Source organism: Pogonomyrmex barbatus, unplaced genomic scaffold (genome assembly GCF_055798465.1).
Source record: "Pogonomyrmex barbatus isolate J1 unplaced genomic scaffold, ASM5579846v1 scaffold22, whole genome shotgun sequence".
Classification (NCBI taxonomy): Eukaryota; Metazoa; Arthropoda; class Insecta; order Hymenoptera; family Formicidae; genus Pogonomyrmex; species Pogonomyrmex barbatus.
In genome coordinates this window covers 1,954,450-1,968,995 of record NW_028297119.1, presented here as the reverse complement: position 1 = coordinate 1,968,995, position 14,546 = coordinate 1,954,450, and the positions used below count along the sequence as shown (strand labels likewise).

General features: G+C 26.4%; 1 protein-coding gene across 2 annotated transcripts; it reads left to right on the top strand.

Moving 5' to 3' along the window:
- The first annotated feature begins 1,137 nt into the window (after nucleotides 1–1,137).
- LOC105433561 (tripeptidyl-peptidase 2) lies at nucleotides 1,138–14,439 on the top strand. Of its 2 annotated transcripts, XM_089078278.1 has the most exons (19): nucleotides 1,138–1,410; nucleotides 2,977–3,105; nucleotides 4,073–4,240; nucleotides 5,144–5,304; nucleotides 5,434–5,597; nucleotides 5,687–6,019; nucleotides 6,236–6,505; nucleotides 6,581–6,892; nucleotides 7,219–7,375; nucleotides 7,456–7,643; nucleotides 7,744–7,898; nucleotides 8,004–8,221; nucleotides 8,324–8,558; nucleotides 8,864–9,114; nucleotides 10,553–10,564; nucleotides 11,411–11,646; nucleotides 12,269–12,723; nucleotides 12,834–13,049; nucleotides 13,655–14,439. In XM_089078278.1, exons 1-18 carry the CDS (start codon nucleotides 1,249–1,251, stop codon nucleotides 13,041–13,043), a joined length of 3,816 nt encoding a protein of 1,271 aa, XP_088934404.1. In that variant the 5' UTR covers nucleotides 1,138–1,248; the 3' UTR covers nucleotides 13,044–13,049; nucleotides 13,655–14,439. The 2 variants fall into 2 exon arrangements, with proteins under 2 accessions (XP_088934404.1, XP_088934405.1); XM_089078279.1 differs by lacking the exon at nucleotides 10,553–10,564 and having other exon boundaries at nucleotides 1,139–1,410.
- The last annotated feature ends 107 nt before the right edge of the window (nucleotides 14,440–14,546 follow it).

The following is a 14,546-nucleotide window of genomic DNA, read 5'->3' as shown; positions in this document are numbered from 1 at the left end:
TTAAAATTTATTTTTTCTTTCCGTGATCAGGTTGCATATATTAATGTGTAGTTTCATCTTTCGAACTGTAACTCACATGTACCTTCATACACTTTTATGGAACCTTCACAAATAAACTTAACGAATACATTTGTATTAGTGCACCGACGATATTAAACTAAAGAATATAACTTAAGCATTTCGTAGTATATTTCTTTGTTCGTAAATAAAGTGATCATAAATAAAAAAATTGATTTATATAATTTATTTTCTCTTACGAAATGTATTTATACAATACAAAATACGTAAGTTTGAAGTAACGGCATTTTGGAATCAAAATAGTGAAGAGTTTGCAATATTTTATCAATCTAGTGACTTTGATCATTATTGTTCAAATCCCAAAGAAATGTTAGATTTAAACTTTAATTCACATAAAAAAAATAGGAAAAATAAATATTGAATTACAAACTATTTTCTGCTATAATTTAAATTATGTAAGAAAATAATTTGTAAAAAGGGCATATGAACCAAGCTGGATGTCCGTACTAATTATATATATATATTTATATATATTTTATAACAAAAATATTATTCAGAAACAATAGTATATTAAAAATAAACGTTTCAACCTGTGTCAGATCATCTTTAATGTTATAAAAATGGTAAATTAAAAACACATTAAATACAACAATAAGAACATATAATAATAAGATGTCACAAATTGTTAAATCGTCAAAAAGATAAATAAATAAGTATACTTATTTATTTCGAAATTTTCTCTTTTTCTTTTGAATACATTCAAAATTGTTTCATAAATTTCATAAAACATTCTTATTATAATCTTGATATAATCTGATAAAAAAATCATAACAAAAAAATGGTGTTTAATAATAAAAATAATACTTAATAAATTAATGAAAAAATCAAATTAAAATAAAAAGAAATAAATAATGTATATTAAAAACATAAATTGCTAGAGAATAATTCCTCGAAACATGTATTCGAGAGTGTTCCAGTTTTATCATCCTTTGCACATGTATTCTGCGATAAAAAAAGAATAGAAAACTGTCAAAGAACAGAGAAACTAAGGAAATTTTAGAACACACGTACATACCATTCGCAGATAATCTAACCTCAAAATTGGCGCATCCAACTGGCGCGCACGCAGGCGCAGAGCCCGTTCTTCGATTGATATATAAGGCTACGGTAGTACAAAGGAAACATCTCGGGTGGTTTTTTTGCAGTCACGGTGACAGTGGCATTCGAAATATGGCAGACATCATTGATTGTAACTTTCCTGTCTGGGGCCTGCTGCCTAAAAAAGAAACGGGTGTCACTCAGTTTCTCACCAAGTATCCTGAGTACGATGGACGGGGCGTTGTCATCGCGATCCTTGACTCGGGGGTGGATCCTGGAGCCCCAGGTCTGCAAGTGAGTACGAGTCCGAGCATTGGATTTATTTGTCGACACGCCTTCCACAAGCTGTTAATTCTTTTGGAAGGACCGCCCTTTCCCTTGAAATGCGAGCGCGAAATTTTGGAGTAGATGTGTCCCGAAGCGATAAGCCGTCCCTAGCATCCTTCCCTTTAATCATATGTGATGTCTTGTGCTTGCCAACTGTGCTCATTGAAAGATAAAAGTCGTGCTATTTCTTTACTCTTTCCTGATATTTTAACAATATCATACATTAACAATTTTCTTGGGTTGTCATTATGAAACAGTTCTATCGAGTATCAGCAAGCCGCTGTTACATGAGTTTCGTCATGTTAATGACATTTTATATATCAATTTCTAACAAGAGACACAAGCTGATACAAGTTTAGTTGTATTATTTATTGAACTTGCTATTTACTAAATAAAACAAAGATAAATGAAGGAATGCATCTATTATTTATTACTGATCTTGTCAATAATTTAAAATTTATATTATCATGTAAATAAGACTGAAAATATTAAAAACTATGTAATAAAAAGAGTATATGAGCCAAGCTCGATGTTCATGCTTAGTGTATATTTTAATGTATAGTTCAGAAACATATATTAAAAACAGACTTTAATTCTATGATAATTTGTCTATTGGTCTATTGGGTAATTTAATATCATAAAAGACACACACATCTGTTTTTTAAAAAAAAGAACTACTATATTTATCATGCTAAAAATGTTCTGTATTAGAAGTTGGGAACTCATTAGTCTCAGATAACAAGGGACAACTTCTAATAATAGTTCATAATATTCTCCATGTCAATTTAATGTATATTAAAGCAGTTATGTGAGAGATTTTTCAAACTTCACTGCGAATCAAAAAACTAGGCATACTTTTTTTTAAGAAAAAAATTTCTTTTGTTTCATATACATGTGCTTAATTAATTGTTATTAGTTATTAGTTATTTTATTGTTTTATTTTTTTTAATAATTTAAAAATTTGTAACATTATCTTAAATTTGTTTGTTACCGATGATTGACATTTATTATCGATATATTTGACTTTTCAATTTACGGTTTTTTGTTTATAATACTGAAGATAATTTGATACCGAAACTTTATATCATTGATAACAGAAATTTTATATCATTGTTCAACCCGTTTACATATTGTTTATTTTTATCTATGTGTTTCCAAACTGTTTAAAATATATATTCAGCACAAATATCCAGCTTGACTCATATCATATGTTCTTTTCACCATATCGTTTTTAAAATTTATATTTATTTTGTGTTACGTGATAATCCTTGTGAATACATATAATATAGACTTGTTTAAAAATTATCAAATTATATTATCTCTATAAGTCTCTATTTTTTTTTTATATGTACTGTATTCAGCAGTTTTTATCAAATTTATATTCTTACATTAATGAGAAAACTTTCTTATATAACTTTAATAAGCTTTCATAAACAGAATTGTCATTATTACATATAATATTACATATAATATTATTACATATAAGTACTGGTTACTAATATATATATATATATATATATACGCTATGTATAGGTGACTTCACACGGGAAACCAAAAATTATTGAAAGATTTGACTGTAGTGGAGCAGGAGATGTGGATACCAGCAAAGTTGTCCAAGCAATAGATGGATGTATAACTGGATTGACTGGCCGTAAATTAAAGGTATATTTGTAAATTATTCTATTTAAAAAAAAAGGGCTATGTATATACATGTATATATGTATGTATGTATGTATGTATGTATGTATGTATGTATGTATGTATGTATGTATGTATGTATGTTTGTATGTATGTATGTATGTATGTATGTATGTATGTATGTATGTATGTATGTATGTATGTATGTATGTATGTATGTATGTATGTGTATATATGTATATATGTATATGTATATATATATATATATATATACAGATAACACATACAAAATATATTGTTATATGTCCTCCTCAGTCCTATTGTCCATGTCCAGGCATATGATCTTTCTCATATACCTGTGTGTACAGTAATTATTATTACATATATATGGGACCTATTTAACGCAAATTTTTGATAGAGAGACATTCATGGCAAAGATATTCTCAATGGATTGTCGCTGCTTTCCGAGAGGAGACGAGCATAAGTATTTTGACTCTGCTGAGAATCGAACCCGGGACATTTAGCATAGTATATCAGCGTTGTCTACTATACCACGCTCGCTCTATATTGTGACATATATTACTATTTTTTTATTTATAAATTATTTTTGAAATTTTAAATTATCAGTCTTGTTTTAATATATAAATAGTGATTAATTACTCGAATAAAACATAAAAATAAAATTGACCGGGTTAAAAATGATTGAATGAATTTTATATATATATATATATATATATATATATATATATACACATAAGATATATATGTAAGATAGAAATATATATAATAAATGAAAATACATCTATCATATTATGGAATTTAATTTAAAAACTGTTGAATTAAACAAAATGTATATATTTTTAATCGTGTACACACACACACACACACACACACACACACACACACACACACACACACACACACACACACACACACACACACACACACACACACATATATATATATATATATGAATCTGTTTACTGTTTAGATTCCATCTGAATGGAAATGCCCTAATGGAACATATCATATTGGTGTAAAAAACTTATATTCGTTATATCCCGCTAAATTAAAAGAAAGAATAGTCGCAGAACGTAAAAAACGTCTTTGGGATGATGGACATAAAGCAGCCCTTGCAGAAGCTTCTAAGAAATTACAGGTATGTAATATTTTTAATATTTATATTAATAATTCCTTGGCTATTAGCTAAGAATAAGATAGCTAAGAATTAGCTATCTTATTCTTTAAGATTTCAAAATTTATTAGAAATTTTCACTGCTTTGCAAGTTGTCAAGTATAATGTTATTTTTTTCTTTATTTAATGTTAAAAATTAATAATATAACTATAATATTGTTGCAATAATTGAAATTGATTGAAATATTTTTAAGTAATACAATTAGAATTTTAGTCCATGTGATCCAAAGATAGTAGTGTGGTGAGCATGTCAAAACATGCAATTAAATGAGGTCGCTATTTCACAATATGTCACAGTGATCTGTATCTAATGCTATATTTGTATTTGGCTGATTGATCTATTGTAAAAGCATTGATTGTATTACATAATATCTACTTAATTAAATAAAGCCTATTATGTGGATATTACATGTATATATAAAAATGTTTATATTATAATGAAATTATTTTCTTATTTGCTCATTTATTGTTGTTTAATGTTTAAAATCATAAGACATTAAATACGTAAAAATATATATATATATATGTATGTATGTATGTATATGTATATATATGTATATGTGTATGTTGTGTGTGTGTGTGTGTGTGTGTGTATGTGTGTGTGTGTACGCGCGCGCGCGCGCGCGCGCGTGTGTGTGTGTGTGTATGTATAATTATACTTATGACTTGCATGGCATAAACATAAAAAATTTGTTAGAAAATGTATATGTCAAATTAAATTTTATTTTAAATAAAAATTTTATATCATTGTTCAACCCATTTACATATTGTATTTATTTATAAGATTAGCTTATTTTACTACATGGTTAGTAATTAGTTATTAGTGAAAAATTAATCCTGTTATATTTTACTATATAATATATGTAGGAATTTGAAAGCAAGCATTCACAACTAACAACTTTGGAAGAAAGACTACAAAAGGAAGAACTTGAGGCCCGAATTGAAGTATTGAATAATATTGAAAAAAAATATTATGATGTAGGACCTACTTGCGATTGCGTTGTTTTCCACGATGGTTACATGTGGAGGTAATCAATTCCGAGTATGTGATATTCTTAAATATGCACATACCTATATATTTAATCTAAAGTCTAAAATCTAAAGTCATTTGCTTTATATTTGCTTGTTTAATTTGATGCTTATCTTTTCCATGCTAGAGCATGTATTGATACTTCTGAAGAAGGTAATTTAGAAACTGGTGTTTTTCTTGGTGAATATTCCATCACGAGAGATTTTGCTCGTCTTACTCAAGAAGACCAGTTAAATATTAGTGTTAATGTTCATGATAATGGAGATCTATTAGAAATTGTCAGCTTATGTTGTAAGTATAATCAAAAGTTCGAGTTATATAATTTTTGTAAAATTAAATGTCAACTTTCTTATTAAATTTTTCTAATTGAATTACATTAGCAAGTCATGGAACACATGTGGCATCAATCGCTGCTGCATATTTTCCTGATACTCCAGAAATGAATGGAGTAGCACCAGGGGCCCAAATTATTTCATTAACTGTCGGTGATGGACGTATTGGCACAATGGAAACTGGAACATCCGTAGTACGGGCAATGATTCATATAATGAAACGTAAAGAAAAGGTTCATGTTATAAATATGAGTTACGGCGAACATGCTCATTGGTCAAATACAGGTAGAATAGGAGAATTAATGAATGAAGTTATTGACGAATATGGTGTAACTTGGGTTGCATCCGCTGGTAATCTTGGACCAGCTTTGTGTACCATTGGTAAATATAATAAAATTTTATTATTAATTCTATTATTAATTCCGTTTACACAAACTATTGCATTATTTTTTAAGATTAATTACATTGTTTAAATATACTTTGCATTGCTATTACAAATGTGAAATGTACAAAAAGTTACTTTTTTAATGCATTGTATATCTTGATATTTCTCTAATATGAGTGATAACTCAAATATTAAAACAAAAAAAAATACAGGAACTCCTCCAGACATCAGTTCAAACAGTATTATTAGTGTTGGTGCTTATGTATCACCTGATATGATGGTAGCTGAATATTCTTTAAGAGAAAAGATGCCAGGCATGCCATATACTTGGTCCTCTCGTGGTCCAATGATAGATGGAGGTGCAGGTGTAACAGTATGTGCACCAGGAGGTGCCATTACTAGCGTTCCAAATTTTACACTTAGAAAAAGTCAACTTATGAATGGTACAAGCATGGCAAGTCCACATGTCACTGGGGCAGTCGGTACGTATTGATATTTCTGTCTAGAAGGCATATTTACATGTCAATATATTACATCAGATTTCTTCTAAATTTTAGCGGTTCTTATATCGGGTCTTCTCGCCAAGGGTTATTTATATTCTCCTTACAGTATTAAAAGAGCTCTTGAAAATACTGCTCTTTATATACCTAATTTAGATTCGTTTGCACAAGGTTCTGGCCTATTGCAAGTCGAACGTGCATTTGATGATCTCGTCTCATATTGCGATACTCCTGAAAGAGATGTACGTTTTGCCATTAATTGCGGTGTCAATAATTCTAAAGGCATTCATATGAGAACAGGTGTCATTGATCGTCCAAAGGACTATGCAATTACGGTCGAACCAGTATTCATAAATAGTGAAAATATAGGTAACATTATACACAATGTATTCTAATTATCCTTTTTATTTTATTATGATATTAAACACATATAAATGAAATTCTATGAATTCCTGGAATGCGAGCTATTACTTTACACTCATTTCAGTCACCATTGTAATTAATCTCTTATAAAATCATAGTATATATAAATTAAATTCAAATTTGAGGCTTGTGCTGATAAATCGATTATTCTCATGGATCTATCTCACTCCAATTTAAAGTAAATAATATATATATATATATATTATTTACTACTTACTATATATATATATATATATATATATATATATATAAGTTTATATATTATTTTGTAGATCCAGCGCGAAAAATTGATTTTAATCTGAAATTAACACTCGTATGTGAAGCATCTTGGGTCCAACTCCCGACACATCTGGACTTAATGCATATGCCTCGTACTTTTGCTATTAGAATTGAAGCTTCTGATTTACCAGAAGGTGTTCATGCCACTAGGTAAAAGAAATATATTATTATTGCATTGTTATGTCAAACATTTTGAAATGATTACAAAAGTTTGTGTTTATAACTTTTAGTGTACGAGCATATGATGTAACTAACATCGCAAAAGGACCAGTATTTCAAATTCCGATAACTGTTGTTCAGCCAATGACAATACCGAAGACTGCACTTCTTCCAGATTTAACATATACAAATATTTTATTTAAACCTAATACAATCCAACGTCATTTTATTCTTGTTCCAGAAGATGCCACTTGGGCAGGTACAATATATGGCTATCTTGTCATATAATCATTTAATATAATTTAGATATTAATGGAATTACACATTTTATTATTTTATTATTTTTTCTTTAAATTTAGTTCTCAAATTAAAAAGTACAGAAAAGGATAAAACTGGTAGATTTGTAATGCACACTGTTCAATTAAAACCTCGTTTAGCTTGCAAAACTCTTGAAGTTAATAGAATCATCAGTGTTACATCTCAGTCGGAAACTGTTCAACCATTTGCTGTTCAGGTATAAAAATTATGTATTAGAGATATGTAAATACATTTAAAAAAGCTTGATTTCTGTAAATATCGTTTATTTTTCCATATGTAAATTTAATCTTTATTTTTTCAGGGTGGATTAATTTTAGAAGTAGTTATAGCAAAATATTGGGCAAATTTAGGTGATATGTTTGTCGATTATTCTATAGAATTTCATGGAATCCATATGATAAATGGTAATCTTACTATGTTATCTGGAGATGGAATAAATCGCCTTGAATTACGTAGTTCTCTTAGAAACGAAGAAGTTGTACCCAATGTTACTTTGAAAACATCTGTTCAAGTCTTAAAGTATGTTTTATTCAAGATTTGCATCATATCCATAATTATTTTTATAATAATGACTATTAAGGATTATATGATTATATTATTTTTAATTATATAATATTATAGGCCCAACGAATCGAAAATTGCCCCTTTAGGAGCGCGTGATATTATTCCGCCTTCTCGACAAATATATGAATTACAATTAACATATACATTCCATTCGGCAAAATCAACTGAAGTCACACCAAATGCTGCATTGCTTAGTGATTTGTTATATGAAAGCGAATATGAAAGCCAAATGTGGATGATTTATGACAGCAATAAACAATTGATAAGTTGTGGAGACGCATATCCATCTAAAGTAAGTTTTCTAACTTAGATTAGATATTTATAATATATAATAGAAAGATATGTATGTATATATATATATATATATATATATATATATGTATAATTGCATTAACATTTTTGTATATAATTAATAATTATAATATACAAATCTATAGTATTTTTTTTAAATATTTTTACATCTGAATATTTTTTTGTAATAGTAAAGTATTTAATAATTCCAAGATATAAGTATGGAATTTTATATTGCAATTTCATTACAATATAAAATAAATATTTAACTGTATATTAATATAAATAAATATTTATCTATTGCAGTATACAATTCACAAATTAGAAAAGGGAGATTATACTTTAAAAATGCAAGTACGTCATGAGAAGAAAGATTTGCTGGAAAGATTAACAGATATGCCGATACTTTTGAGTCAGAAGCTTAGCACACCAATTAATTTAGATATTTATGCCAATCAATCACAAGCGATTATTGGTGGAAAAAAAATGGTTGCTGCGTCTATTCCACCTGGTCATATTCTTCCTTTGTATATTGCTTCATTATCTAATGAAAGCAAGTAAGTATCTACATTTTTATCTGTGTATATAATCTTCTCTTTAGTTGCTACATCGTGTTATAGATGTAAATTAATATAGTTTAACATATCCAAGTTTGTTGTCAGTAATAATAATTTAGATGCAATTAGATATATAATATTGTTTATATAAAACTAATCTACATTTGAAAATTCTATAGAGAAGAATATATAATTTGAAAAATCTAATATATTTATTTAAAATTTTTGATTGCAACTTTTCTTATTAATTGTAAGATGTATATATATTAGTAAAATTATTCTTTATCAAAGTTTGAATTTAAATATAAAAATTTTATATAAATATAATAATTTTTTTTTATTTTTTACGTTGTATACATATTTTAGCATTATGTATCACACTCCATATGCTACATACAATTACATTACATATATTTAAAAATATGTGATATATGTGATACATATATTTAAAAATATGTGTATACATTATAATATATTCAATTTCATTATAATATATTCAAATATATTCACATATTTTTAAATATATGGAACAAATCTATTGATTTATACTATGATATCATCTTTATTGCACATTTATACTGTTTTAACTATATGCTTAAAATATTCTATGCAAAATTTTATATTTTTATGTATATAAAAATATGTTGTATATAAACTCTTAATAATTTTATGAATTAAAAAGTAATATTGTATTATGATAGTAATATTGTATTATGACATACTTAAATCTACAATCGTTAGTTTTTATAATTAATAATTTCTTTGTTTTCAATTATTAAGTTAAATATGTTTGAATAATAATTTATATGAATGTTTTTTGAAAAAAATATATCTTTATATATATAGGCATAAAAAGTGCTTATGGATATTATAATCTAATCTAATATTGATATATACATCGTTCTAAATTAATGTCATAAAATTTACATGTACATTTGAGACCAATTGATTTTTTTCTTAGTAAAGATATATTGAAATGCTAATAAATTATATTTAATATTTATGTAGTGTTTTTACATGATGCTAATTATAGTAATTTTTATATTAAACGTTTTATATTTAACATTGGATAACTAAATTTTATATTAAAATTTTATTGAAACTTTTTTAAATAAAGAATATGATTTTATCAATAACTTTTATTTTTAAAATTTAATTCTTGTAAAATTTTTTATTTGTAATGGCTATAAATAAAATTATAACTAAAAAAACTGTGAACACGTGCAGGCGCCTCCACATATACCACACACACACACATACACACACACACACACACACACACACACACACACACACACACAAAGAAAATATTGATATTAAATTGTTCAAAATAATATGTAAATTTTATGGTATTAAACTTAAAGATATTTAATAAAATAATGTATAATTTTATATCAAAGTGCTATTAAGATAACTTTCTTTTTATCTTACATTGCAGCACTGAAAACAAGTGAGTTTATAATACAATTTTTATATATACTTTGCATTTAAAAGCTTCAAATAAAATTAGACATTTGCTATTCAATTATATGACAACACATTTTTAAAAGCATGCTGATATTGTTTGTCTTTGGTCAAGATTTTGTATGCAAAATACAATATCAAAAAATTTATGCTTGTTGCAAGAAAAAATACATTTAAAAAACATAGGCAAATTTTTATTTCTGTATTTTTTATTCTTGAATATAAGCAGATACGTTAAACTTTTAGTTACATAATACATGTACATTATACATGTACATTATATGTTAAAATTAATTATATATATATATATATATATGTATATATATATATATATATATATAGATTCAACTTATATATAATATTCAAAGAAATTTGCCTACGTATTTAATAATAAATTTTTGCTTTTTTTGCTATTTTTAATTAAATTGAGTATTTTTAAAAAAGTTGAAAATTATAAAAAATTCTGTATGGATCTTTATATTCATATTTGTTTTCAAGTTTCATTGTTTAATTACTTGCAAATTTTTTATTCTACGAGAAATGATTTTTTCACATACAAATATATTATGCTATTATGCTTTTGAACTGTATGTTAATATAATATTGGAATGTATTATTTTTCTCTGCGAGAATATCACAATATATTCTATTATAACTATTGTTGCGCGATCTCTTCTTACAATTCGACTTATCTTTCTATTCTATCTAGCTTCAGCATGTAATGTATATAACAACAAAAAAAGAAAATAACAGAGCTGCTATTTTTATGATTAAAACATATAGTTTTAATTTATTAATATACATTAAATATTTTTCTTTTCTTTTTGCAAAGAGTATTCAAATACGCTACCCCTGGTAGTTATCTTCAAGGTACATTGACTTTCTGTAAAGATGATATTGGAAAGAAGGTGGATAATCATGTATTTAAATATATCATATCTGAATATATTATACCTGCCAAGAAAAATGTCTGCCCTACCGTTAAAGCTGAGAAAGAAAAAACTACGAAGTGGGATGAATACCAGGAAGCAATAAGAGATCTAAAATGCAATTATCTTGCCAAATTTGGTAATCTAACATTTAGATATGTAAATGTTTAGAAATCGATATAAGCAATCGGTATAACGAATATTTAGATTATTTTAGTTATTATTTTAGATTATTTTTTTAGTACTATTATACATATATGTATATTTTTTTCATTTTTCCGGTTCTTAATCTACCAATATATAGCACCATCTATAAGTAAGTTGGATTTAAAATATGAACATTTATACATTATAATTTATGTTTTTTGTTTGTATTACATAAAACACATGCATATCCTTGAGCATGTATTTACGATTGTTGCATTTGTGTAACTTTTTACAGATACTTATATGTCAAATAATATAATACTCATGATTGTAATTATTATCCTTTTACAATCCTTTTACATTTGATAAACAAAACTATTTACATTTACAGTATACGTAATTTGTTTGAAAACTTGTTTATTGTTATATTTATTATTACATAATGTAAATAACTCTAACGATATTTACATATATGCAAATGTAGCTCTATATATATATATATATATATATATATATATATATTTATATATATATTTATCTTTACATATTATGTGATAATTGAAAATTTATTTTCAAGAATTGATTTTAATGACTTATATTCTTATTAATAACAGAACCTGGCGAGCATAGCAATTCGCTGTACGGAGAACTAAAGGGAGCCTTCTCGGATCATTTACCTGTCCACACTGCCATGTTGACATCTTTAGATTCTCCTGAGGCACGGCGATATGTACCGCAAGATGATCTTTCAGAAAATGCCATTGCATTTGCTAATCAAATAATAACAGTCGCTGACTCTGTGATCACAAATATTGATCAAGATAAGTTACTAGCATATTATGGATTGAAAAACGATCAACGTCCTGATGCGGCAAAAATCAAAGTAATTATGGATAAACAAAAGAATAGTTTGATTGAAGGATTAGTGAAGAAAGGTTGTGCATTGGCGCGATTATATGTACATGGTACAAAAACTGGAGAGGGAGATGGATCTTGTGAACATTTGCTTGAAAGCGTTACACATCACTGGCAAGAAGTACAGAAATTCGCTGAACCTACTGATAATAAGGTAGACATATTGCATTTAAAGCCTTTTAAAACAAAAATAACATATAACATATAACAAGAAATTTTATTAAATGTGTTTATAAAATAATAAGATTTCTATTTTTTCTTTAGGTTATTATTTTGTCTTTATGGCACGCGCACATCAATGATCACTATGGACGTTATTTGAAATTATTGACTCGTTATTATGAAGAGAAACCATTGAAAGAGATTGATGAAAAGTGCATTGAAATTGCAAAATGTTTAGGATGGTCACATTGGTCACGTCTTCTCACTACAAGTATGCCAATGCGTTACCCAAATACATATAGATCATTCTGATCATTGGTAAGTATTATTTATTTTAATCTCACATTTCAAGAGTTACATTACATGATATAATAATAATAATAATAAATAAAATAAATTGGCTAGTTATTAAAATATATATTTACATAATTATTTGATTAAAATTTAAGACTCGGTTTTTTTGCCACAGGCATATTAGTTTATGACATTATTCGTAGATGAAATGATGTGAAGTAATTTTCTTGCAATGCATAAGCTTCATTTTTTAGTTTTCTTTAAAAAGATAATTTTATGATCCTAAAACTTGCGGGAACTAAAATATCTGTCCGGTCTGTCATATACAAGTGTAAAATAATTCCTGAATCATATATCTATGATAGCTGAGCATGGCTGAAGAAATGACGTTATTTCAGGGACAGATCAAACAGATATCTTACCGCATTTTTATAAGTTTCAAGATCACGAAATTATGTTTTTTAAGAGAAAACTAAAAAAATAGAGCTATATATCGTAAGGAAATTATTGCATGTCATTTCTTGCCTATGACATCATAAACTAATATGGCTACGGCGAAAAAAGTCTTAAAGAAAATGTAATTGTACATTTAATTACGATATAATACAATAAATATATATTGTTTTCAGATTTTATGAAGCCAATGTGCTAAAGTATGATATAGGCAAGAAGAATTATGAAAACGATTTCGAACACATCTTTGTAATAACAGTGAAAAACAAAAAGTCGTTTATGTCAAAAGTCAGGTGTAATATATGTTTAGAAAAATATAAATTTATTCATAATAAACTAATGATTTAGACTAATCGCAGTGCTGAACTGACTTAAATCATATTCGTATGTATATGATTTTCTTTGACGGAAACTGGAAAAAAAAGTTTTATTGAAGATAAGAAAATAATTCTACTGAAATTTTACTAAAAAAAAAATATAAGCAATAAAAATATAAAGTCTCATTCGTAAAAAAAATAGTATTGTTAATATACAGTTATATGTTAACATAGCCATTAATAGCAGAAAAATTTTTTCTTTTGAATGAGTACTTAATGAAAAACTTTATTTTTTAATATTGGATTTTACAAAGAATGCTTCAATCAAATCAGTTTAGAATTTGGATTTTTGATTAACATTGTGTAACACAATGTTTGTTTCTGTTACAACATATTGTATCTCATTTAACTTTCTATATTCTTATTTTTACAGTAAATTATTATGTAAATATATAAATATATCTTTTGTTTTTATATCCACAGAATATACTTTAGTCTACTGTTTTATGTTATGTCAGGCATATACGACAATTAATTTTGAATAGATTATTAATTTTATAACTGTAAAGCGATGTATTCACATGTCTAACACAGATCTTTTATATCTAAAATATCTAATAAAAAATATACTATTAAGAAATGTATACACATTTGCAGACTCATATATATCAGAAATTGAATTTCATACATTTGCTGTGTTTTATATATATTAACATATATTCATAATAACAATGTTTTTTATAAAAAAATA